Consider the following 26,412-nt stretch of genomic DNA (forward strand, 5'->3'; position numbering starts at 1 on the left):
TCTGTATGTCCGTTGCAGCCCCATCATTGTGAGTCTATCAGGCTCCCACAAGAGGTGCTCAGACTGCTCTACGTTGTGTATAAATCAGCTGAGGCATAGCAGGGGAAGTAGTAGGAATGCTAATGGTGCTGTCTTAACCCCCCCCCCCCCCCCCCGGCGAAATAATAACAGCATCGCCACACCCAAACGTCTTGCTGTGGCTATGCGCTGAGGTGCAGCTTCTAACAGCCTTGTGCTTTTACTCAGTGTGACGTTTTCTCTAGGGTTTTGGGGATGGACACAGAATATTTATTTTTATGAAAAAACTAAATGTGTGTAGTAGAGGGTTAGTCACTGTATATATTTGTGGGCTAAAAGGAAACGATCTGATACAGATATATTGTGGTGTGCAATGTCCTAAAGCACTGTAGGAAAGAAGATGACTGTGGTTCAAATCTTAAAATGTATGAACATTACATGACAAATGGTTAGTTTATTTTCATACATAAAACCTAGTCTTCGAAATGTAATTTGATAATCCAGGTTTTTGGCTTGTTATGAAAACACAAAGACGAAAACCAGCGTATACGGCATCCATCAATTATTAGTGTTGTGTATTTCTCCACTATAAGGAACAAATCTGCCATGCCCAGTGTCGGGTCTAATAGACGACATAACATAGTAAACGTAAATCCGGGACACTCAAATTAGTTTGATATGTTACGTTTGGTATGGTTACATACAGTGCTTGACTTAGACAGAAATAAGTGCCAGTAATCATTTTGGGTATCGGTACTGTTTATATTTAGGAGTAGGAGCTCCACAGTACTTTTGAGCTAATATTCTACAAGCGGAACAGGAGCTCAAGCAGTAGAACGTTTGAGGTGCCGGTACTTGTCTCATGTGAGCTCCTGCCCAAGTCAAGCACTGGTTACATAAGAGAGGAGGTCACTTAACGCAAAAACGAAAGGAGGATGTCTGGAACTCTTGGAGGGAGTTCCATTCTGGGTTGAGATCTGGTGACAAACACACACACACCCTTTAAACCCCCTATGCTCCTTTGAGACCTCTCTTTCAAAGTCACTAAGACTCCTCTGGCCATGGTATCCAAAATAATGGGCAACTTTTTATACATGACCCAGGGTTTCCATTAGCCGGCTTTTGGTCAATATATATATTTTAAAGCAAATAAATAAAATTTGCACTGACCAATTGTCCAGGAGAAGAAAAAATCCCATTGCGAAATAATTAATTGATAGAAATACCAGTCGATGTAAATACATTTGACTGGTCATGCTTATCGGTCTATAGGTTAATTCCCATAATTGAGTGGAATTAAATTGGCGCGTGAACGTTTTATTCGTGACTTAGGCTCTTATTTATCACAGATACAGAGTCTTTGAGTGTAAAATCCGTCAGACAGCGTGAGTTGCATCTCAAACAGCAAATTCATAGGCAATGGAAGGCAGGCTTCATATCTACTGTTCAAATCTTTAAATTTATGAACATTACATGACAAATACTTAGTTTATTTTCATACCTAAAACCTATTCTTCGAAATGTATAGGCTTAGCCTACTTTTCACATGAAATGTGGGCTATTAGTAGTGTTTGTTTATGATGCCAGCGCCATCGATTTCAGCACCAGGGAACTGGACAGCTCCCCCAACGGGATCATGTGAAAAACTGAACCCGGCCCCAACGATTACAGGCTCTTACAGGTTCACACTACCTGCTTATTTGGGAAACACTCTTGAAACGTTGGCTCATAAATAACGATGCATTTAGTATAATCATGTAATGCTTAAGTTACAACGCAACTGGCAAACGAGGCCCAGACCTCTTAGCATATGTCATTGTGGGCTCACATACAGGAAGGCTCTCCAGGAGTGTCCTGCACACACACACACACCAATGCAAACAGGGAAACACTTCTTCAAAGGCTCAGAGTAACAAAGAATACATGTCATTTCAATGCTTCCATCAATAGCGATGGAAGCTGGAACAGCTAAAGCAACACTTGAACCAGCAGAGGACAATTCAATTGCGCTACTGCCTGTGCCATAAAGTTCCAGACCTCATGGCAAGAGCCATAGTATACTTTCCAAAGGCAGACTTCAATAAAAGTGATGATATAGGGGGCTACGTAGCTGAAGAAAAGAGAAATTAAAGTACCGTATGTTCCTCCATGACAGGGATCTACCATGCCAGTCCTTCGAGGGCTGAAGTCCTACTTGTTTTCATGTCTCCCTGGCACTTCACTGATCAGTCTGTATCATTGATTAGTCATTGACCACCTGATAGTCCAGGTTTTTGGCTTGTTATGAAAACGCACAGACGAAAACCAGCGTATACGGCATCCATCAATTATTAGTGTTGTGTATTTCTCCACTATAAGGAACAAATCTGCCATGCCCAGTGTCGGGTCTAATAGACTGGACATAACATAGTAAACGTAAATCCGGGACACTCAAATTAGTTTGATATGTTACGTTTGGTATGGTTATATACAGTGCTTGACTTAGACAGAAATAAGTGCCAGTACTCATTTTGGGTACCGGTACTGTTTATATTTAGGAGTAGGAGCTCCACAGTACTTTTGAGCTAATATTCTAAAAGCGGAACAGGAGCTCAAGCAGTAGAACGTTTGAGGTGCCGGTACTTGTCTCATGTGAGCTCCTGCCCAAGTCAAGCACTGGTTACATAAGAGAGGAGGTCACTTAACGCAAAAACGAAAGGAGGATGTCTGGAATTCTTGGAGGGAGTTCCATTCTGGGTTGAGATCTGGTGACAAACACACAACCTTTAAACCCCCTATGCTCTTTTGAGACCTCTCTTTCAAAGTCACTAAGATCTCTTCTAGCCATGGTATCCAAATTAATGGTAAACTGGACATTTTTATACATGACCCAGGGTTTTCCATTAGCTGGCTTTGGTCAATATATATATTTTTAAAGCGAATAAATAAAATTTTCACCGGCCAATTGTCCAGGAGAAGAAAAAATCCCATTGCGAAATAATTAATTGATAGAAATACCAGTCGATATAAATACATTTGACTGGTCATGCTTATCGGTCTATAGGTTAATTTCCATAATTTAGTGGAATAAATTGGCGCGTGTATGTTTTATTTGTGATTTAGGCTCTTATTTATCACAGATACAGAGTATTTGAGTGTAAAATCTGTCAGACAGCGTGAGTTGCATCTCAAACAGCAAATTCATAGGCAATGGAAAGCATGTTTCATCAGCGCATCACACACCACTTCGCAATGAGCTGGAGGCAGTATTCATTTTCAAAATAGATGCTTAATTGTTTGAAACCTGAATGTTTTACTACATATTAAGATGCATGTCTTACATTGCTTCAAAGTAGGCCTTGCCATAATCAGACCATATCTGTGGAGGCAATTATTTTATATCAACTTTCTTTCGTTGTCCACTAGCCAAAGGCCCAATCCTAGTCATATTAGCAACCCATGTTAATTGTTGCATATTACATCTCCCCACTTTCGAAATTTCAAATGGATATTTTAATCTCTGTCACATGAAACCGCTGACATGCGCAGTGCACTTTTGACAAGTGTTTTCTCGCTAATTGCACTATGGAAAATACATTCACACATAGCCTACTGCCTTGCTGCATTGCTGCGCTTATCTAAACATTCTGATCTGTTACATCAGACTCATTGCTTTTTAACGTTTCTTTTATTTTACGTAGCCTAGGCATAATGGTTGTTTGAATTTGGGATCTGTCGTCCCACAACTGTCCCAGCGTATGTTTGGAATAGGCTATTTATTTCTCAACAAGCTGACCAATAGAATAGGTAAACGTTTCTTCTATAGTAGATTGCCATAGGCTAGTGATTTTGCTGTTCGTTACCTGTCTTGTTGGCTGAGGAAAAGTACATTTTGGACAGTTATTGTAACATCTTCAAAGTGTGCATCAGAATTTGGTAACAGCACATCATTGTATGCTCAACTTGCATGTTCTGTTAATATGAATGACCATAATCTAAATGTGATTACTGTCATTCTGAGCACCATGAGTAGACGCCTTAATCAGGTTATGCGCCCAATGCATATCCGGTAAATTTCCTAATGGAAACCCTTACATGACCCTAAGCATGATGGGATGTTAATTGCTTAACTAACTCAGGAACCACACCTGTAGAAGCACCTGGTTTCAATATACACTATATATAAAAAAGTATGTGGACACCTCTTCAAATTAGTGGATTTGGCTATTTCAGCCACACCGTTGCTGGCAGGTACATAAAATCGAGCACACACCCATGCAATCTCCATAGACAAACATTGTCAGTAGAATGGCCTTACTGAAGAGCTCAGTGACTTTCAACCTGGCACCGTCATAGGATGAAACCTTTCCAATAAATCAGTTCGCCCTGCTAGAGCTTCCCCGGTCAACTGTAAGTGCCATTATTGTGAAGTGGAAATGTCTAGGAGCAACAACGACTCAGCCGTGAAGTGGTAGGCCACACACGCTTACAGAACAGGAGTGCTGAAGCGCATAGCAAGTCAAAAATTGTCTATCCTCCGTTGTAACACTCACTGCTGAGTTCCAAACTGTCTCTGGAAGCAACATCACCCCCACAACAGTTCGTTGGGAGCTTCTTGATACGGGTTTTCATGGCTGAGCAGCTGCACACGAGCCTAAGATCACCATGCGCAATGCCAAGCGTCAGCTGGAGTGGTGTAAAGCTCGCCGCATTGGAATCTGGAGCAGTGGAAACACGTTCTCTGGAGTGATGGATCAATCTTCACCATATGGCAGTCTGACGGACAAGTCTGGGTTTGGCGGATGCCAGGAGAACGGCACCTGCCCGAATACATAGTTCCAACTGTAAAGTTTGGTGGAGGAGGAATAATGGTCTGGGACTGTTTGTCATGGTTTGGGCTAGGCCCCTTTGTTCCAGTGAAGGGAAATCTTGATGCTAAAGCATACAATTACATTCTAGATGATTCTGTGCTTCCAACTTTGTGGCAACCGTTTGGGTAAGGCCCTTTCCTGTTTCAGCATGACATTCCCCCTGTGCACAAAGCGAGGTCCATACGGAAGTGGTTTGTCAAGATCGGTGTGGAAGAACATGACTGGCCTGCACAGAGCCCTGACCTCAACCCCATCGAACACCTTTGGGATGAATTGGAATGCCGACTGCGAGCCAGGTCTAATCGTCCTACATCAGTGCCAGACCTCACTAATGCTCTTATGGCTGAATGGAACCAAGTCCCTGCAGCAATATTCCAACATCTACTCGAAAGCCTTCCTCGAAGAGTAGAGGCTGTTATAGCAGCAAAGGGGGGACAAACTCCATATTAATGCACATCATTTTGGAATGAGATGTTCGACCAGCAGGTGTCCACATACCTTTGGTCATGTAGTGTACTCTGTATCCCTCATTTACTCGTGTTTCCTTTATTTTGGCTTTATCCTTTATTTTATTTACTCAAGTGTAAACTTGAGTTCGGCCTACTTCAGCTTCACAACATTACAGAGCATAAGATGTAAATGTGGACAACACATCTGACACCTTTGCATATCAACATACTGAGACATTACACACTATTTGTTATTATGCGTTAGCATATTTTATTATGGAGTGGAGACTTTTTGTTTAGTTCAGAGCAGTGGAGCCTGGTGTCACTGGTTCATAGATATTAAGCGCTTTAAAGCGTGATTGTCTTTAAAAAGCAACAAGTCCCTTTGAAAACGGCCTATGTGGCATCGATTCGGGTCAAACATTTATTCTAGTCTCCAAATTGACTACAAAGTGTAAATTGGATAATTCTGGTCATAAAGTCAGTCTCGTCTAAAACGGAGTTTGGAACAGCCGTGCTTCTCAACGGGTAAATTAAGGTTGGGTTTCGATATTACGATGTCCGTTTGCACACTAACATGAGGTGAACTGCTGCTGTGATTGCTCTCTATCCGATAGCATAGACAGTGAGACAGACCTGCCCAACAGCTCAGACTTTGTTAACATAAGGCAAGTCATCACGCATATTTGAACTTGAGAAATACTGCACCTTAGCGCAATTTTACATCTAACTATCTTAGATTCATTCTGGGGATTTTGAGGAAGTGAAATAAGCTTCTGCGTCTGCAGTGTCTCGTGGGGGACAAACATAATTTACCAAAAGCGGAATCGGTCAGGAAACAGTGATAATATCTCTTTTGCCAAGATAATCCATCCGCTTGACAGGCGTGGTATATCAAGAAGCTGATTAAACAGCATGGTCGTTACACAGGTGTGCCTTGTGCTGGGGACAATAAAAGGACACTCTAAAATGTGCAGTTTTGTCACACAAAACAATGCCACAGCTGTCTTGTTTTGAGGGAGCGTGCAATTAGCATGATGACTGCAGGAATGTCCACCAGAGCTGTTGCCAGAGAATTTAATGATAATTTCTCTAGCATAAATCGCCTCAAATTGTTTTAGAGAATTTGGCAGTGCATCCAACTGGCCTCACAACCGCAGACCACGTGTAACCACGCCAGCCCAGGACCTCCACATCTGGCTTCTTCACCTGCGGGTTCGTGCCATCCCAGGCCCACCCATGGCCGAGCCCCTGCCCAGTTATGTGAAATCCATAGATTGGGTCCTAATTTATTTATTTAAATTGACTGATTTCCTTCTATGAACTGTAACTCAGTAAAATCTTTGAAATTGTTGCATGTTGCGTTTGTTTGTTCAATATCAATGGACAACGGATGATAGTGCAAGGATGCTTTTGGGAAAGCCAGCCCTGGTTATGTTAACGTGTGGTTGGGTGTTTAAATGCTAAAATTAACATGAACCTTCTTATGATGGCATAAAGGTCAGCCATTTTGATCAGAGAGTTGGTCATCCATGCTTTGCCAGTGCAGTGATTTAGATATTGTGTAAAATAATGAATTTGAAGAATGTATGTTTGTTAGCAAGCTAGCCGGCTAGTTTTAGAGGAATGATTCCATTATGATTCCATTCAAATTAACTGCCAATATGCCAACATTCCATTCAAACAATGCAGCCCCATACACTGGCTGAAATCAGTTAAGGATAGGACTTGGACAAGTTATAAATGCAACAAGTACTGATTGTATCATATAGCACTCAGCTTTCCAAGAACACAAAAATGGACACATTTATGATCTGTTTACATATATTTTAGAGGCTATTTATATGGGGAAAAGGTGTATAAAACCTGTAGGCCTATTTATAATTATATTACAGTATTTTAGGTTAAATTTTATTACACAATTTCTGATATCACATGCCTTACTTTAATTTTCCTGCATAAGTAAAATCAGGATTATGCCTCTACTGCCATTCGTTTTATTTAGACTGGTTTGGAATTCTCCCTGACCAATATGGCTGCCGTTTTTTACCCCATTATGGAACTTTGAGGGTTAATTAATTTAATTTAATAGGATCTCTATGGGTTTCCTACTCTTTTTAAATTTGTATTTTTAGATCCTTTGAGTCATAAATCACAGTACTGCCCTGCTGTCATTGCACAGATGAACAGAGGGGCCCTGGAATGACATTGGTTCAATCTTGTCGGCCTCTTTTAGTCAGGTAGTTTTGACAGTTATTTAGATGTACTTCTATTACATTGCAGTACAGATTTGATTTTCAATGTTTTAGCACATGAAATTTTAGGTTTTCGAAATGGAGTCCCACTATCAGTCAGTTTACATGACGGTTGATCTATCACTCAACTGCTTTAACACCTAGGGTAAAAAATGGATACATGAATACAAGTGTATTATTGATATGTCTTTATTGTCCATTAAACAACAAAGATTATTATATTTTGCTGTCACAATACTAGCACCCAACTGCCTGAGACACACACACACAGACGAGAGGCTGAACCGGTCACAGGGTCAGCTGCAGAGCATTGCCTGTGGAGAGGGTGTGATGCCAGCAACCCCCCAGTTATTTGATGTAAATGTATTTGCATTGTAGTTGTTTCAAATAGTATTTCAGTGGGCTATGAACAGTCCGTTCTTACTTTTTTTAGCCAAATATTTTCGGTTTTTCGAGGGAATATATCCTGCCCTTGCCTTACTGTTCTCAATCAAAAGACTTCAATTTAGCTGACAAGAAAATTCACAATTTTCCTACCTGGCATTTTACTAGCTGTAAAAGCAATGGCACAACATCACAAAGGGGAACACTTTTCTAGTAATGAATTGAGGAACAATTAAAGCCACACTGTACATACCATCAATGAGTGGGCCCCCAACAAAAACATAAACAATAGTGCAAATACATCACATTTTCCAATGCAGATACAGTTTTGTAGTGGTCAAGGAATAACATTCCATGAGATCAACATGACCTTTTATAACTTTATTTGAAGCTGTACATCATTTGGCTACAGAGTCAAAGGTAATTGTTTTTGGTAATTATTAGGTCGAACAAAGCTAATCTCATCACACTGTACATCTCAGCCTAAGAAAGACCATTTTGAAGCTGATTCATTGGTAGTGGTTAATCACATGCGTGCACTGTTCATACTTAATTAACTGGCAATAACACACATATACATATGTTAACATATTTACCGCATGGCTTATTACACTGACTTCCTATAACAATTTTTGTTGATTATATTCATAGCTACCAGATGCCATATTGATTTATCAGCACTGATTCAGTTCCCCTGTTATTCTATTTTTTAACAGCTGGAAAGGCCAGTGAGCAGGTAGAGGTTCAGATTGAGCCCATTTCTCCTCAGACACATTCTCCAGATAACTATCCCTCAGACATCATCACTGAGTCGTCCCTTCCTCTGGGAAGTGCTCCAGGAAAAACCAAGAGACCAGCAAACAGCTGCAGTGTCTCCAGGAAACCCTATGTCGATACATCCCCTGTCAAACAACCCAATCCTCCCAAATCCAGTCCCTCTCCGACCCCTGAGGCCCCAAGCACCTCAGCCTCCAGACACCACGAAACAGGGGCCCTGAGGATCGGCAAGACGTCCTTCACCATCCCCAAGAAGCAGCCTCAACCCCTCGTGACTCCCAGTCTACCCTCACCTCCACCCCCCACCCCAATGAATGAAACTAGGACACTGCCCGTGTCCCCAGCCCCTATCGCCCCTTCCTCCAGACCCCCTCAGCCAGCCAACAACCAGGTCAGGCAGAGCATCCAACGCTCTCTCACCAACATCCTGTTTAAGAGGTGAATATAAGGAAAGAGATGACAAAATATACATGGTGGTTAGAAAAGTACACTCACTCTCTCACACACACACACACTGGATCACATTGATTGACAAAGAAATGATGGCTTAGTCTGAGAAGACACCCTATTCCCTATATAGTGCTCTAGTTTTGACCAGAGCCCATAGTTCTCATCAAAGGTAGTCCACTAAATAGGGGTAGCGTGCCATTTCGGACACACACATTGCTTGAGCTCTCTTTTAAATGTAGGGCAAAAATGTTATTAAAAGATTACTAATTACATTTTGATTTTATAAGGGTGTGCGACTGTGACGATTTGGAGAGGTCTGAGAGTGAAGTGGCGAAGCTGGTCACCAGCATCGAGACGGAGATGTTTAACATATTTAACAATACAGATAGCAAGTACATGAACAAGTACCGAACCATCATGTTCAACCTTAAAGACCCCAAAAATAAGGTTGGTCTAGACAGCAAAAAAAAACACATATGCCTTGTCATACAAAATAAATCCACATATATAATTCTCTGCTATACAGCATTTCATTCAAAAAGTTATGAAAACAACTACTCGATGTAACAAATGTGCCCCTGTCTGACAAACTAGACTTGTAGTTCACCATGTGGTAGTACGCTTCATTGATTGTCTCTTATTTGGGTGGGTCTCCAGGGTTTGCTCTACAGCGTCATCCGTGGTGAGGTCAGTCCCTTCAGACTGGCCAGGATGAGCCAGCGGGACATGCAGGCCACAAAGGTCTCAGAGCCGAACAAAAAAGACACTCCAGAGGTACAGTATAATATAGCCTAAGCAGAAACTTAATCTAAGCCAAAAACGTAGAGTAATAATTAACTAAAGAAGACCATTCGAGTTTTAATGTAGTGCACAATACTAAAATACAAAAAATGACATAAATAATAACATACAAAATTCACCATAATTCTTCACTGAGAACTATATTTATTATCCAAAACTTTACCAGTTGATTGAGACGTTGTCTGTGTGTATTGCAGGTCCGGGAGTCTGGTCCCAAAGCCGCATGTGTGCTGCCAAATCCAGCGCCTGAGCCAGTGAAGGTTGATCTACCTAGTCTTCCCTTTAGGCCAAGTAGACACATGGTATGTACAACATGTACACTGCTCAAAAAAATAAAGGGAACACTTAAACAACACAATGTAACTCCAAGTCAATCACACTTCTGTGAAATCAAACTGTCCACTTAGGAAGCAACACTGATTGACAATAAATTTCACATGCTGTTGTGCAAATGTAATAGACAAAAGGTGGAAATTATAGGCAATTAGCAAGACACCCCCAATAAAAGAGTGATTCTGCAGGTGGTGACCACAGACCACTTCTCAGTTCCTATGCTTCCTGGCTGATGTTTTGGTCACTTTTGAATGCTGGCGGTGCTCTCACTCTAGTGGTAGCATGAGACGAAGTCTACAACCCACACAAGTGGCTCAGGTAGTGCAGCTCATCCAGGATGGCACATCAATGCGAGCTGTGGCAAGAAGGTTTGCTGTGTCTGTCAGCGTAGTGTCCAGAGCATGGAGGCGCTACCAGGAGACAGGCCAGTACATCAGGAGACGTGGAGGAGGCCGTAGGAGGGCAACAACCCAGCAGCAGGACCGCTACCTCCGCCTTTGTGCAAGGAGGAGCACTACCAGAGCCCTGCAAAATGACCTCCAGCAGGCCACAAATGGGCATGTGTCAGCATATGGTCTCACATGACTGACCCAACGCCAAACCGGTCATGCTGGAGGATGGTGCAGGCAGCAGAACGTTCTCCACGGCGTCTCCAGACTCTGTCACGTCTGTCACATGTGTTCACGTGCTCAGTGTGAACCTGCTCTCATCTGTGAAGAGCACAGGGCGCCAGTGGCGAATTTGCCAATATTGGTGTTCTCTGGCAAATGCCAAACGTCCTGCACGGTGTTGGGCTGTAAGCACAACCCCCACCTGTGGACGTCGGGCCCTCATACCACTCTCATGGAGTCTGTTTCTGACCGTTTGAGCAGACACATGCACATTCGTGGCCTGTTGGAGGTCATTTTGCAGGGCTCTGGTAGTGCTCCTCCTTGCACAAAGGCGGAGGTAGCGGTCCTGCTGCTGGGTTGTTGCCCTCCTACGGCCTCCTCCACGTCTCCTGATGTACTGGCCTGTCTCCTGGTTGCGCCTCCATGCTCTGGACACTACGCTGACAGCTCGCATTGATGTGCCATCCTGGATGAGCTGCACTACCTGAGCCACTTGTGTGGGTGGTAGACTCCGTCTCATGCTACCACTAGAGTGAGAGCACCGCCAGCATTCAAAAGTGACCAAAACATCAGCCAGGAAGCATAGGAACTGAGAAGTGGTCTGTGGTCACCACCTGCAGAATCACTCCTTTATTGGGGGTGTCTTGCTAATTGCCTATAATTTCCACCTTTTGTCTATTCCATTTGCACAACAGCATGTGAAATTTATTGTCAATCAGTGTTGCTTCCTAAGTGGACAGTTTGATTTCACAGAAGTGTGATTGACTTGGAGTTACATTGTGTTGTTTAAATGTTCCCTTTATTTTTTTGAGCAGTGTATAATATAACATGTATTGTCTACTCATACTGATGCAATACAATATCTAGGAAATTATATCGCCCTCAAAATGTGATCAGTTCATCTTCAAATGTAGCATACCTTTTAGATGAGCATATCAGTGTGTCTGTATCTGAGTGTGCATCTGTGTGTAACGTTTTAATAAATGAGTGTGTCATGATCCTCTTTTCTCAGGAACAGAAGAGCACTCTCTCTGCTGCCACTAAGGCCAGACCTAGCCAGTCGAACCAGAACAGCTCCGTCCCAGACATCCTCAGCTGCATGCTGAAAGACACAACTGCCGAGCACAGAGCTCACCTGTTTGACCTCAAGTGCAAGATCTGCACAGGTAAATAAAAACAGATAAAGTAAAATTACAGTGTACACACTACAACAACATCCAACGAACACCATAATATCATGTTGGCCTTCTGCACTGTATCAAACTATTTTAGTGAAGGGCAACAGTGTTGATATAAACCACAATCACTCCCAACGTCAAATTAATGATTTACTGAACTTCTATGGTGTTGAGTGTACTGATGCTGCTAACCAGTGTTTTGTGTGGGTTGGTATCTGTTTCTGCCCTTCAGGTCAGATAACAGTTGAGGGTGAGGAGGAGCCTGTACCCAAGAAGTCTAAACTCTCTGGGTCATCGTCATCCTCCACAAACCCAGACGAATGGAAAGACAGGCCGTCTCGGCCACCCTGGATGTATGCCAGAACAGATCCCAGAACAGAGGAGAGAGGATGGAGAACTCCAGCAGGAGATGAATCACCCCTCCTTGCACCCCCCGACTCCCCCACCATGGGTTCCCCTGCCTCCCCCCTAATGGAGGATGACTCTGTCTTAACCATCATGGAATCCCCCGCTTCACCCACAATGGAATCTCCCGCTTCTCCACCAATGGAATCTCCCGCCTCCCCCATTTTGGAATCCCCTGCCTCCCCTGTCATGGATTCTCCCGCCTTCCCCATTCTGGAAACCCGCAAAGCCAAGACACCGTCCAGAATGTATACCCCAGTCATGATTCCGGCTGTTTCTACGGTAACCATTACAAGGCGTGATCCCCGCACTGCTGGCAACCGTTCTGCTGTTATGTCTGGTGACCCCCACACCGCTGGCAACCGCACTCCTGCCATGGCAACTGTCGCCATGTCTACAGTCCCACCTCCACCAGTCTCTTATGTCCCTGCGAAACAGAGTGTTACTCTCAGCAAGACATTCATGCCCTTGCCACCACCCCCATCCCTGCCACCAATGCCAGCATTACCCAAATCTATCCTGATGAAGCCATCCTCCTCATCGTTCTATGGTTCTTCAGGATCCTCTTCATCCTCTTCAAGGTATCTCCTCCCAGCTTGCCACCATCACTACAAGTTATCCTTGATAATAATGTGTTTTATGATAATTAGTTGTGGTGGTTAATTTCTTTACTATCAAATGAGGTGAGACAAACTTATCACACAAGTCAGAGTTATACTTAAACTAAATCTTTATTCACTTAGTAATAAGGGAGTAGGTCAATACAACACACATATATAAAGTGAATCGGTTGAGTGCTCTGCGATACTGATGGCTGGTCGACGAATCACCCTCAGATGATTATTTGAGAGCCCCGACACAAAGGATACAAATAACTTTTATAGCAAAGATCCACCCCTTTTAGTCCACATGACAAACAACAGATGTGTGGAATAGGTCACAAGGTTAAGATTTGTATGAAAGATCTGCTGTAAAGACTGTTCTCATTGTGTAGAAACCATGGTCTGGCCCTGAGCCATCTTTCCCTGGTACCTTATAGAACAGAAACATTAACTCATGCTATGGAATGTGGTCTTGTTAGGTTTATCACCCAAAGCATCGTAAATCTTCTGTCAGTATTAAGCCCCCCAGAGGCCCACTTTCAGTTCACACAGACGCAATAGAGTTATAAGAACCCTCTCCTGTTGCATAAAACAACCATTTGATGCAATAACAGTATTATAACATAATCTTGTAATTTCCCTCACATAGTGCATGTTCATTTCAGTCAGAATATAAATCTTGTTTCCTCCTCTGTGCATGAGTTATATTTGATTTACAGCTGAGTGAATGGGCAGTAATGGACTCTAATTGTGATGATGTGTTTGCAGGGCTGTGAACTCCCACTCCCCTCAAGATGGGGAGACAACCCAGTTCCTGGCCAAGCAGGAAGTAGTGTGGAAGGGCTTCCTCAACATGATCAGCGTGGCCAAGTTCGTCACCAAGGGCTATCTGGTCTCCGGGCCTTCTGAATATCTCAAAGAGGTAACGAATATAACATATAACTTTGCTACCATGACCGCAAGAGAAAAAATAGGAGAGCATTGTCAAATATCTTTAGATTTGTTTATTTGTTTAAGACAATACCTTTCATAAACAACCTAGCAGTTTGGTCTATATGGATATTAACAAAACATTTATTTTGTTTAGGATCTGCCTGATACCATACAGCTTGGTGGAAGAATCATGCCTCAAACTGTGTGGGATTACATCGGGAGAGTGAAGACCTCTGTTACAAAGGCAAGCCCTCCCTATGTCATTATGAAAAAAACTATACAATTTAGATAGAAACACATACACAGACCCTGTCTCAATGATAAGAGATTATTATTATTGGTCCACAGGAGCTGTGTGTGATCCGGTTCCACCCAGCGACAGAGGAGGAGGAGGTGGCCTATGTGTCTCTGTTCTCCTACTTCAGCAGCAGACGGCGCTTCGGGGTGGTGGCCAACAACAGCCGCAGCATTAAAGACATCTACCTCATCCCTCTCAGTGCAAAGGAGTCCATTCCTTCCAAACTCCAACCCTTTGAAGGATCAGGTAAGAAAATGCTGTCATTTAGGCCAACATGTAGAAGGCTACACAGATGCCACACTGACATTTGAATGCGGGTATATATTTTTTTATGCTATTTTTTTTTTAACATTCTAAACTAATCTCCCTACTCCCTGTTTATTTAACAGGCTTTGAGAAGAATCGCCCCAATCTTCTTTTGGGACTGGTTATTTGCCAGAAACCCAAACGTGCGGGAAGCTTGCCACAAGAGGTTGAAGAGAAGAGAGCCAAGATCCACATATCCAAAGACTCCAGAGATACTGGCCTCCCGAGACCCCCTACGCTGTATGGGTCTGACCCTAGGACGGAGGAATTCCTGCCCTACGACCCAGCGATGCCCATAATGTCCACCCCTCCTGGTTCCCCTCCTTCCACTGGATCCCCATCAGACTCCTCCTCCTCTGGCTCACTGACTATTCCATCACTTCTGTCCTCCATTAGAGCTGCTCTCCCTGCTTCTGCCCCACCCCCCACCACTAGCACATCCACCACTCCCCTGCAGACCATCCTGAAGTCACTGTTTGGGAAGGACTCTCATGCAGTCCCAGCAGTTGCAGCAGTGCCCCTTCCAACCACTCTGCTCCCTCCCCCAATGGTGGATCCGATAGTACAGCAGTACGGGCAGAAATCCAAAGTCAAAGAGATTGAGGAGGAGGAAAATGAATATGATCGACCATATGACCCGGAAGAGGAGTATGATCCAGCAATGGGCTATGGAAGGGTTGCCCCAATTAATATAGATAAAATGTTTGAGGCGAATGCTGCCACTCAGGCCACGTGTGCAGATGATGACGACGTGGCTTACGACCCTGAGGATGAGACTATCTTTGAGGATATGCACAATGATGGGGTCAGTGTAGCGAAAGTCCCAGCTCCAACTTCAGCTCCAGCTCCTACCCCAGTCCCAGCTCCAGTACAAGACCCAGTCCCAGATCCCAGTCCAGCCCCAGCCCCTCTGAGCCACCCCATTGCTGGTGCTGTGATTGTGTCAGCCGCTACTCTGACTGAACAACAGCGAATGCTTGAGGATCTCAACAGGCAGATTGAGGAGCAGAAACGGCAGCTGAAGGAGCAGGAGGAGGCACTGCGTCAGCAGAGAGAGGCAGTCGGCATGTTCATGGCCCACTTCTCTGTTTCCGATGCCTTGATGTCTCCCCCTACTAAATCTGGGCTGTCTCACTTACAAACACAGCAGAGTGAAGGAGAGCAGTCTGAGGTAAATCCTTCAGTCAATCAAAGAGCTTTAAAAGGTATTTTGAAAACGGAGGAAACAGAAGTACCAATAAAACAAGAGATTAAGAGAGAGACCAAGACTGTACCTCTTTCAGTGTCAAGAAATGTGGAAATGCCCAATGCATCACCAAAGCGGGTTAAAGAGATTAAAAAGGAAAATATTCAGGCAACAGACAATTCAGATCCTGAAGCTGGTGAGATCCAGGACTCTGATGTAGCTTACGACCCAGAGGATGACACTATCTTTGATGAGCTGAAAGACACAAATGGAGAAGAAAAGGCGAAAACCTCAACTCGATCAGATTCAGCAAGGCGTTCTGAGCGGTCTCGTGACTCCTCAGTGTCTAGCTCGTGTCGTGGTGCATCGCGCAATGACACTCCTGATAGGAGGCGTAAGCGTAGCAGCCAACCAGATACTCACTCACCGAAAAGACGGGACCGTAAAGTCAGGGACCGACACGAAAGCCCTCCTCGTAGATCTGGCCACCGGTCCCCTGGACACTCTGATAGGCGAAGGGAAAGACACAGACGGGGTGAGAGGAGCCGACCATATCACAGAGGTCGTCACCACTCTGAGCGCCCAGGCCGTCATATCCCTCATAAAGAGCGTACTTCTCGACGCAGCTCTGGTAGCCATAGAAGATCCCCATCTTCACCAAGACAAAAACAAGATTCTGGCTCTAGGGGAATCTCAAAGGGTCAAAGGGAGACTTCTCCTCCAGTGTGGGATGACTCAAAGGGCCCAGAGGCTCCTGAAGACATGGGTCCTACAAGTCCAGCTCCAGCACTGGTCATGGAGGCTAATGACTCACCTCAGCCCCCTCTTGAAAGACAGGACATTGATGAACCACTGTGTGATCGTTGTGATTCTGGAGGTCCACCACAGGGAGAGATTGAGGACACAGGTCGTCAAATGTCCCATGAGAATCCCACTCCCCAGAAGCCTGCGGATCAACAACCTTCTCAAAGCTTGCTGGGATCACCATCAAAAGGGCCCAACAACGAGCAAGGCCCCAACATCCAGCTTCAAGACAATAGGGATAGGCCCTCTCAACTGGAACTACTAGAGCAATGCAGTGTACAGAGCCCATCAGACATTATGAGAGAAAAACAGTTTTCCTCACAAGGTCCTCCCCACATGGCCTCTCCTAATAACCAGGGTGAGCGGTCCAGCAGTTTAGAAAGGAGAGATCCTGATATTAGGGAGGGAAGGAGAAACCAAGGGCCTGATATGATGGGACCCGGGCCAAACATGAGGGGTGAAAGGAGAGGGCCGCAAATGAGGCATCCAAGTCCAAATATCAGAGGTCCAGATCAAGAACCAGACATGAGGGGTGAAAGGAGCGAGCCACAAATGATGCATCCAAGTCCAAATATCAGAGGTCCAGAACCAGACATGAGAAGTCCAGATATGAGAGAGGACCACTTCTCACCAACAACTTACTTTGGAGGAAAGAGATCACCATCGCCCCATTTTAATAGTCCAAGGATCCCCTTATCTGTTCCAAGAGGAAATTTTAAGGATCAACGGGGAGCACCTTGTCCTGGTTTCCGCCCCAGGGGTCCTCGTACCTCAAGGTGGATGCCACCACGGTCCCGGATTTATGGTCCACAAAATCCGCTAGTAGTAAGACCTCTAGAGCTGCTCGGAAAACAAAGAGGCACCAACCAGAATCATGACAATGGAGGGGAGCCTATTCAACCAGAAATAAAGGAGCAACACATTGCACAGAGCCCATCGGACATTATGAGAGAGAACCAGTTTTCCTCACAAGGTCCTCCCCACATGGCCTCTCCAAGCAACCACGGTGAGCGGTCCAGCAGTTTAGAGAGGAGAGATCCCGATATGAGGGAGGGACGAAGACACCAAGGCCCAGACATCAGAAGTCCAGATATGATAGAACCTGGGCCAGACATGAGGTGGCCAGGGCCAGACATGTGGGATGATAGAAGGGGTCCAGGGCCAGACATGAGGGGTGATAGGAGAGGGCCAGACATGTGGGATGCTAGAAGGGGTCCAGGGCCAGACATGAGGGGTGATGGGAGAGGGCCAGACATGTGGGGTGATAGAAGGGGTCCAGGGCCAGACTTGAGGGGTGATGGGAGAGGGCCAGACATGTGGGATGATAGAAGGGGTCCAGGGCCAGACATGCAAGGTTCAGGGCCAGAGATGGGGTGTCCAGGGCCAATCATACGAGGTCTAGGGCCAGACATGCGAGATCCAGGGCCAGACATGAGGGGGGATAGGAGAGGGCCAGAGCCGGACATGAGGGGGGATAGGAGAGGGCCAGAGCCCGACATGAGGGGTGATAGGAGAGGGCCAGAGCCCGACATGAGGGGTGATAGGAGAGGGCCAGAGTCCGACTTGAGGGGTGATAGGAGAGGGCCAGAGCCCGACATGAGGGGTGATACGAGAGGGCCAGACATATGGGATGATGGAAGAGGTCCAGGACCAGACATGACAGCTCCTGAAATGCCAGCCCCAGATCCAGATATGAGAAGTCCAGACATGAGAGTGGACCACTTCACACCAACAGCTAACTTTGGAGGACAGAGACCAACATCGACTCATTTCAGCAGTCCAAGGATGATCTCATCTGTTCACAGAGGACATTTTGAGGATCAAAGGGGAGTACATCGTCCTGGTTTCCGCCCCAGGGGTCCTCGTCCTTCGAGGTTCAACCAGCCCAGAGGCTCATATCCAGGGCACTTCCCAGGGGGGCAACCACGGTTCTGTTTCGATGGTCGACAGGGAGTGGTAAGACCTGCTCATGCCTCGCTGGTAACACCAAGGGAGCACAGTATACAGAGCCCATCAGAAATTCTGATTGAAACCCAGATACCCTCACAAGGTCCTCCCCACATGGTTTCTCCAAACAACAAGGGGGAGCGGTCCAGCAGTTTAGAGAGGAGAGATCCTGATATTGGGGAGGAAAGGAGTAACCCAGGGTCAGACATCAGAGGTCCAGATATGATGGGACCAGGGCCTGACATGAGGGGTGATAAGAGAGGACCAGGGCAAGACATGAGGGGTGATAGGAGAGGACCAGGGCCAGACATGAGGGATGAAAGGAGAGGGCCAGATATGATGGGACTAGGGCCAGACATGAGGGGTGATAGAAGGCCAGGGCCAGACATGAGAGATTCAGGGCCAGACATGAGAGATTCAGGGCCAGACATGAGAGATTCAGGGCCAGACATGAGAGATTCAGGGCCAGACATGAGAGATTCAGGGCCAGACAGGAGAGATTCAGGGCCAGACAGGAGAGATTCAGGGCCAGACATGAGAGATTCAGGGCCAGACAGGAGAGATTCAGGGCCAGACATGAGAGATTCAGGGCCAGACATTAGAGATTCGGGGCCAGACATCAGAGGGCCAGGTCTAGTGCCAGACACAAGGGGTGATGGGAGAGGGCCAGGGACAGACATGAGGGGTGAAAGGAGAGGTCCAGGGCCAGACATGAGGGGTGATGGGAGAGGTCCAGGGCAAGACATGAGGGGTGATAGGAGAGGGCCAGGGACAGACATGAGGGGTGAAAGGAGAGGTCCAGGGCCAGACATGAGGGGTGATGGGAGAGGTCCAGGGCCAGACATGAGGGGTGATGGGAGAGGTCCAGGGCCAGACATGAGGGGTGATGGGAGAGGGCTAGACATGAGAGATCCAGGGCTAGACACAAGGGGTGATAGGAGAGGTCCAGGGCCAGACATGAGAGGTCCAGGGCCAGACATGAGGTGTGATAGGGGAGGTCCAGGGCCAGACATGAGAAATCCAGGGCCAGACATCAGAGGGCCAGACACAAGGGGTGATAGGAGAGGTCCAGGGCTAGACATGAGGGGTCCAGGGCCAGACACAAGGGGTGATAGGAGAGGTCCAGGGCCAGACATGAGGGGTCCAGGGCCAGATGTGAGGGGTGATAGGGGAGGTCCAGGGCCAGACATGAGGGTTCTAGGGCCAGATATGAGGGGTCCAGGGCCAGACGTGAGGGGTGATAGGGGAGGTCCAGGGCCAGACATGAGGGTTCTAGGGCCAGATATGAGGGGTCCAGGGCCAGACGTGAGGGGTGATAGGGGAGGTCCAGGGCCAGACATGAGGGGTGATAGGAGAGGGCAAGGGTCAAACATGAGGGGTGATAGGAGAGGGCCAGACATGAGAGATCCAGGGCCAGACACAAGGGGTGAAAGGAGAAGGCCAGACATGAGAGATCCAGGTCTAGGGCGAGACACAAGGGATGACAGGAGATGGCCAGGGCCAGACATCAGAGGGCCAGGTCAAGGGCCAGACACAAGGGGTGATAGGAGAGGGCCAGACATCAGAGGTCCAAGGACAGATATGAGGGGTGATAAAAGAGATCCAGGGCCAGACATGAGAGATCCAGGGCCAGACATGAGAGATCCAGGGCCAGACATGCAGGGTCCAGGGTCAGACATGAGAGATCCAGGGCCAGACATGAGAGATCCAGGGCCAGACATGCAGGGTCCAGGGCCAGACATGAGAACTCCAGAGCCAGACATGAGAACTCCAGAGCCAGACATCAGAGGGCAAGGTCTAGGGCCAGACACAAGGGGTTATAGGAGAGGGCCAGGGCCAGACATGCGGGGTCCAGGGCCAGACATGTGGGGTGATAGGAGAGGGCCAGGGCCAGACATGAGGGTTGATAGGAGAGGACCAGGGCCAGGCATGAGGGGTCCAGAGTCAGATATCAAAGGACCAGGTCTAGGGCCAGACACAAGGGGTGATAGGAGAGGGCCAGGGCCAGACATGAGGGGTAATCGGAGAGGGCCAGGGCCAGACATGAGGGGTCTAGGGCCAGGCATGAGACGGCCAGGGCCAGACACAAGGGGTGATAGGAGAGGGCCAGGGTCAGAGATGAGGGGTCCAGGACCAGACATGAGAGATCAAGAGCCAGACATCAGAGAGCCAGGTCTAGGGCCAGACACAAGGGTTGATAGGAGAGGGACAGGTCCAGACATGAGAGGGACATGGCCCGAAACAAGGGGTGATAGGAGAGGGCCAGGGAAAGACTTGAGGGGTCTAGGGCCAGACATGAGAAGGTCAGGGCAAGACACAAGGAGTGATAGGAGAGGGCCAGGTCAAGACATGAGGGGTCCAGGACCAGACACAAGAGATCAAGAGCCAGACATCAGAGAGCCAGGTCTAGGGCCAGACAAAAGGGGTGATAAGAGAGGGCCAGACTTGAGGGGTCTAGAGCCAGACATGAGAGGGCCAGGGCCAGACACAAGGGGTGATAGGAGAGGGCCAGAGCCAGACATTTGGGGTCCAGGACCAGACACGAGAGATCAAGAGCCAGACATCAGAGGGCCAGGTCTATGGCCAGATACAAGGAGTGATAGGAGAGGGCCAAACATGAGAGAACCAGGGCCAGACAAGAGGGTGGTTAGGAGAGGGTCAGCGCCAGAAATGGAAGTTCCAGGGCCTGAAACAAGGGGTGATAGGAGAGCGCCAGGGACAGACATGAGGGGTCCAGGACCAGACACGAGAGAGCAAGAGCCCGACATCAGAGGGCAGGGTTTAGGGCCAGAGAAGAGGGGTGATAGGAGAGGGCCAGGGCCAGATATGAGGGGTGATGGGAGAGGGCCAGACATGTGGGATGATAGGAGAGGGTCTTCACCAAACATGAGGGGACCAGGGCCGGACATGAGCGGTGCAGGACCAGACATGTGGGATGAGGGTAGAGGTCCAGGGCCAGACACAAGGGGTGATGGGAGAGGGCCGGGGTCAGACATGAGAGGGCCAGATATGAGGGGTGATAGGAGATGGTCAGGGCCAGACATGAGCGGTGCAGGACCAGACATGTGGGATGAGAGTACAGGGCCAGATATGAGAGGTCCAGGGCCAGACACAAGGGGTGATGGGAGATGGCCAGGGCCAGACTCAAGGGGTGATGGGAGATGGTCAGGGCCAGACATGAGGGGTGAAAGGAGAGGGCCAAACATGAGAGATCCAGGGCCTGACACGAGGGGTCCAGGGTTAGACATGGGTCAAGAAATGCGAGCCCAAGATCCAGACATGAGAAGTCCAGATATAAGAGGATATCACTTCACAACAACAACAAATCATTTTGGAGGATCAAGGGGAGTACAACGTCCTGGTTTCCATGGCCCCAGGGGTCCTCGTCCCTCGAGGTTCAACCAGCCCAGAGGCTCATCTCGAGGGTATTTCCCAGACAATGGGGGGCAGCCACGGTTTGACGGTCCACGGCTAGTGGTAAGACCGTTGAGGCCTAAAGGAGGTTTACTCCCCACTCCCCCGGAGGGTCTCATGAGTTTGCCGAACAACAGCCCGGATGCTTTTAGAGAAGACCATTGGCGGAACAGTCAGTCGCCTGATACGAGGAGAACAAGCCTACCCATAGAAGACTGTGAAATTAGAAACTATGGAGACAGAGAAAACAACTCTGAAGAACGTGGCAGTGGTGTTAACCCCCGAGACAGGGTTAACTTCCACGGCACAGCGCCCTGCTTGTCCCAGGAGAGGCAGTTGCCTGAGGACAATGGGAGAGAGCGGGGTGGCAGTCATGGAAGACAGTGGGACAGGGGGACAGGTAGATTTGTGAGTAGGGAGAGAGAAAGGGTTAGAGGGAGTGAAGTAGACACGCCCAGAGAGGAGGTAGATGAAAAGCAAAAGACACCCATAGAAAAGGACAGAGACATTGGCAGAGCCACAAGCAGAGAAGGAGAGGCAAACAGAGGAGGTGTTAGTCTGCACAACCGTTCACTCTCAAAAGATAATGACCGAGACATTTTAAAGGATGGAAGTGTAAAGAAAGAAGAACAAATGGAGGGAAAGGGTAAAACGGTTGAATTAACAGAAACGCCCCAGGTAGACACGCCCCAGGTAGACACGCCCCAGGTAGACACGCCGCAGGTAGACACGCCCCAGGTAGACACGCCCCAGGAGAGCAAAGGGCCTGTTTGACTGGAGACTACTGTTCACAGAAATGCATGGACTAAGTTTGAAGTTGGTTCAGTTCATAATGTACTACGTAGTCGTTTTCACTACATTATTAAACACCCTTAACTTTTTGAATGTCATGACTGAACGTACCTTGTTTCATTCAATTTAGTTTTAAAATTGTACAAATTATGTGCTTTTCAGAATTTCCAGATTAAAACTCATGTCATGTCAAACATAATAGATATGTACATTGTGTTTATGGATATTTTTTGGTATTTTTTTTTTTATATAAGTCCAAACCTATTGAGCCATACTGCTGTCATCTATTCACTGGTTAGAAAAAGCCTTCATGTTGGATCATCTCATGATAATTATGTTTTAGAATAAACATTTTTTTTTTACTCTGTTTTAATTTGTTGAACCGAGGCCAATAAAAACAGTAAAGGAATGATCATATTTGCATTTAATTTGAACCACAATCAATTATCAGCTTTGTCTGATAGACATTTTGCCTAATAATTTAAGTATGCATATGTTTGAGTTCTGCTTGCAATGCAAATTGATTGAATATTAGAATTATTGTGTGGCCTATGCATAATCAAAAGGTCCTGCCATATTATCTTTGGTCAAGCCTTGGGGCATTATTAACCTAAACTCAGGCCCACAGTGAAAGCCCTTTTCAGTTATGAGTTTATCTACTCAGCTCTGTGCTGTAGTTTAATTCCAACTCTTGCTCCTGTAGTTGATGCTTTGGGGGTCTTTGCGCCCCATTTAAAAATGACATGAAATTACACATACATGGACCCCAATAACTACGGTAAACTAATCAATCAAATGTATATTTATAAAGCCCTTGTTACATCAGCCGATGTCACAAAGTGCTGTAGAGAAACCTAGCCTAAAACCCCAAACAGCAAGAAATGCAGATGTAGAAGCACGATGGCTACGAAAAACTCCCTAGAAAGGCCGGAACCTAGGAAGAAACCTAGAGAGGAACCAGGCTCTGAGGGGTGGCCAGTCCTCTTCTGACTGCCCGGTGGAGATTATAACAGAACATGGCCAAGATGTTCAAACGTTCATAGATAACCAGCAGGGTCAAATAATAATAATCACAGTGGTCATCACAAAGGAGTCATCAAGCCAGGTAGTCCTGAGGCATGGTCCTAGGGCTCAGGTCCTGAGAGAGAAAGAAGGAGGAGAAAGAGATAATTAGAGGGAGCATGCTTAAATTCACACAGGACACAGGATAAGACAGGAGAAATACCCTAGATAAAACAGACTGACCCTGGCCCCCTGACACAAACTATTGCGGTATAAATACTGGAGGCTGAGACAGGAGGGGTCGGGAGACACTGAGGCCCTATCCGACGATACCACCGGACAGGGCCAAACAGGCAGGATATAACCCCACCCACTTTGCCAAAGCACAGCCCCCACATCACTAGAGGGATATCTTCAACCACCAACCTACTACCCTGAAACAAGGCCGAGTATAGCCCACGACTACATGGCTATCATCTGCTGCTACATACAGTGCCTTCGGAAAGTATTCAGACCCCTTGATTTTTTCCACATTTTGTTACATTACAGCCATATTCTAAAATGGATTTAAAAAATAATCCTCAGCAATCTACACACAATACCCCATAATGACAAAGCGGAAAAAGTTTTGGCAGAAATTTTTGCAAATGTATTAAAAAGAAAAAACAGATACCTTATTTACATAAGTATTCAGACACATGAGCCTTGAAATTGAGCTCAGGTGCATCCTGTTTCTATTGATCATCCTTGAGATGTTTCTACAACTTGATTAGAGTCCACCTGTGGTAAATTCAATTGATTGGACATGATTTGGAAAGACACACACCTGTCTATATAAGGTCCCATAGTTGACAGTGCATGTTAGAAAAAACCAAGCCATGATGCTGAAGGAATTGTCTGTCGAGCTCCGAGACAGGATTGTGTCTAGGCACAGATCTGGGTAAGGGTACCAAAATATTCTGCAGCATTGAAGGTCCCCAAGAACACAGTGGCCTCCATTATTAAATGGAAGAAGTTTGAAACTACCAAGACTCTTCCTAGAGCTGGCTGCCTGACCAAACTGAGCAATTGGGAGAGAAGGGCCTTAGTCAGGGAGGTGATCAAGAACCCGATCCCTCTGACAGAGCTCTAGTCTTCCTCTGTGGAGATGGGAGAACCTTCCAGAAGGACAACCATCTCTGCAGCACTCCACTAATCAGGTCTTTATGGTAGAGTGGCCAGATGGAAGCCACTCCTCAGTAAAAGGCACATGACAGCCCGCTTGGAGTTTGCCAGAAATGTACTTAAAGACTCTCAGACCATGAGAAACAATATTCTCTGGTCTGATGAAACCAAGATTTAACTCTTTGGCCTAATGGCCAAGCGTTACGTCTGGAAGAAACCTGGCACCATCCCTAAGGTGAAGCATGGTGGGGATGGCAGCATCATGCTATGGGGATGTTTTTCAGCGGCAGGGACTGGAAGACTAGTCAGGATTGAGGCAAAGATTAATGGAACAAAGTACAGAGATCCTTGATGAAAACCTGCTCCAGAGCACTCAGGACCTCAGACTGGGGTGAAGGTTCACCTCCCAACAGGACAACAACCCTAAGCACACTGCCAAGACAACGCAGGAGGGGCTTTGGGACAAGTCTCTGAATGTTCTTGAGTGGCCCAGCCAGAGCCTGGACTTAGACCCGATCGAACATCTCTAGAGAGACCTGAAAATAGCTGTGTAGCAACGCTCCCCATCCAACATGACAGAGCTTGAGGATCTGCAGAGAAGATTGGGAGAAACTCCTCAAGTACAGATGTGCCAAGCTTGTAGCATCATACCCAAGAAGATGCAATGCTATAATCACTGACAAATGTGCTTCAACACAGTACTGAGTAAAGGCTCTGAATACTTGTGTAAATGTGCTATTTCTGTTTTTAATTCATTAGCAAAAATGTATTACTGTAACCTGTTTTTACTTTGTCATTATGGGGTATTGTGTGTAGATTTATGAGGAAGGAAAAACGTATCAATTTTAGAAAAAGGCTGTAACATAACAAACGGTGGAAAAGGTCAAGGGGTCTGAATTATTTCTAAAGGCACTGTACATGTATCAGTCCCTGAGAAAACACTCAGATCCATATAGGGTCCATGTATCTGCCCAACCAACAGGCCTACTGCACGTGTTAAAAGTATAGTCATAGAGCTCGCCAGCTTGTCGTCCTAAAAGAGTTACCTCTTGTTCGTTTTGCCATTCCTATGGGGGAAATTAATGTAACTTGGAGTTACATTGTGTTGTTTAAGTGTTCCCTTTATTTTTTTGAGCAGTGTAGTAATGCCGTCTTTTTGTCAGATGTAACGCACTAACTCCGCCATGGTTCGGCGGAGTTAAGAATAGGGTGATTCTTTCCCTAATAATTTTCCCCATAGAGCAGTCAAACAGGGAAATGGTTCCAATAGATTTTCCACCATTCATTTTTCCCATAGGGAATTTCAGAAACACTTAAAATAAGGGCTGTGTTTTGTGTAGGCTTACACTGGCATGACGTTTTGATAACCATGTAACTCTTTCTCGGACAAGGTGACTTCTCGGACAAGGTGACTTAGGGAAAAAAACGAGCTCCGACTGGGGGGAAAAACGAT

General features: G+C 46.3%; 1 protein-coding gene across 1 annotated transcript in view; it reads left to right on the forward strand.

Moving 5' to 3' along the window:
- The window catches only part of LOC129861497 (death-inducer obliterator 1-like), a 46,648-nt gene extending 23,442 nt beyond the window's left edge, over nucleotides 1-23,206 (forward strand). The window contains exons 7-16 of the mRNA XM_055932877.1: nucleotides 8,673-9,171; nucleotides 9,471-9,630; nucleotides 9,841-9,957; nucleotides 10,182-10,286; nucleotides 11,941-12,094; nucleotides 12,339-13,092; nucleotides 13,882-14,035; nucleotides 14,201-14,290; nucleotides 14,395-14,590; nucleotides 14,734-23,206. Coding sequence (XP_055788852.1) covers nucleotides 8,673-9,171; nucleotides 9,471-9,630; nucleotides 9,841-9,957; nucleotides 10,182-10,286; nucleotides 11,941-12,094; nucleotides 12,339-13,092; nucleotides 13,882-14,035; nucleotides 14,201-14,290; nucleotides 14,395-14,590; nucleotides 14,734-22,775 — 10,271 coding nt within the window. The 3' untranslated portion in view covers nucleotides 22,776-23,206. The remainder of the gene's footprint in view (nucleotides 1-8,672; nucleotides 9,172-9,470; nucleotides 9,631-9,840; nucleotides 9,958-10,181; nucleotides 10,287-11,940; nucleotides 12,095-12,338; nucleotides 13,093-13,881; nucleotides 14,036-14,200; nucleotides 14,291-14,394; nucleotides 14,591-14,733) is intronic.
- Nucleotides 23,207-26,412: the final 3,206 nt, after the last annotated feature.

Source organism: Salvelinus fontinalis, chromosome 8 (assembly GCF_029448725.1).
Source record: "Salvelinus fontinalis isolate EN_2023a chromosome 8, ASM2944872v1, whole genome shotgun sequence".
Lineage (NCBI taxonomy): Eukaryota > Metazoa > Chordata > Actinopteri > Salmoniformes > Salmonidae > Salvelinus > Salvelinus fontinalis.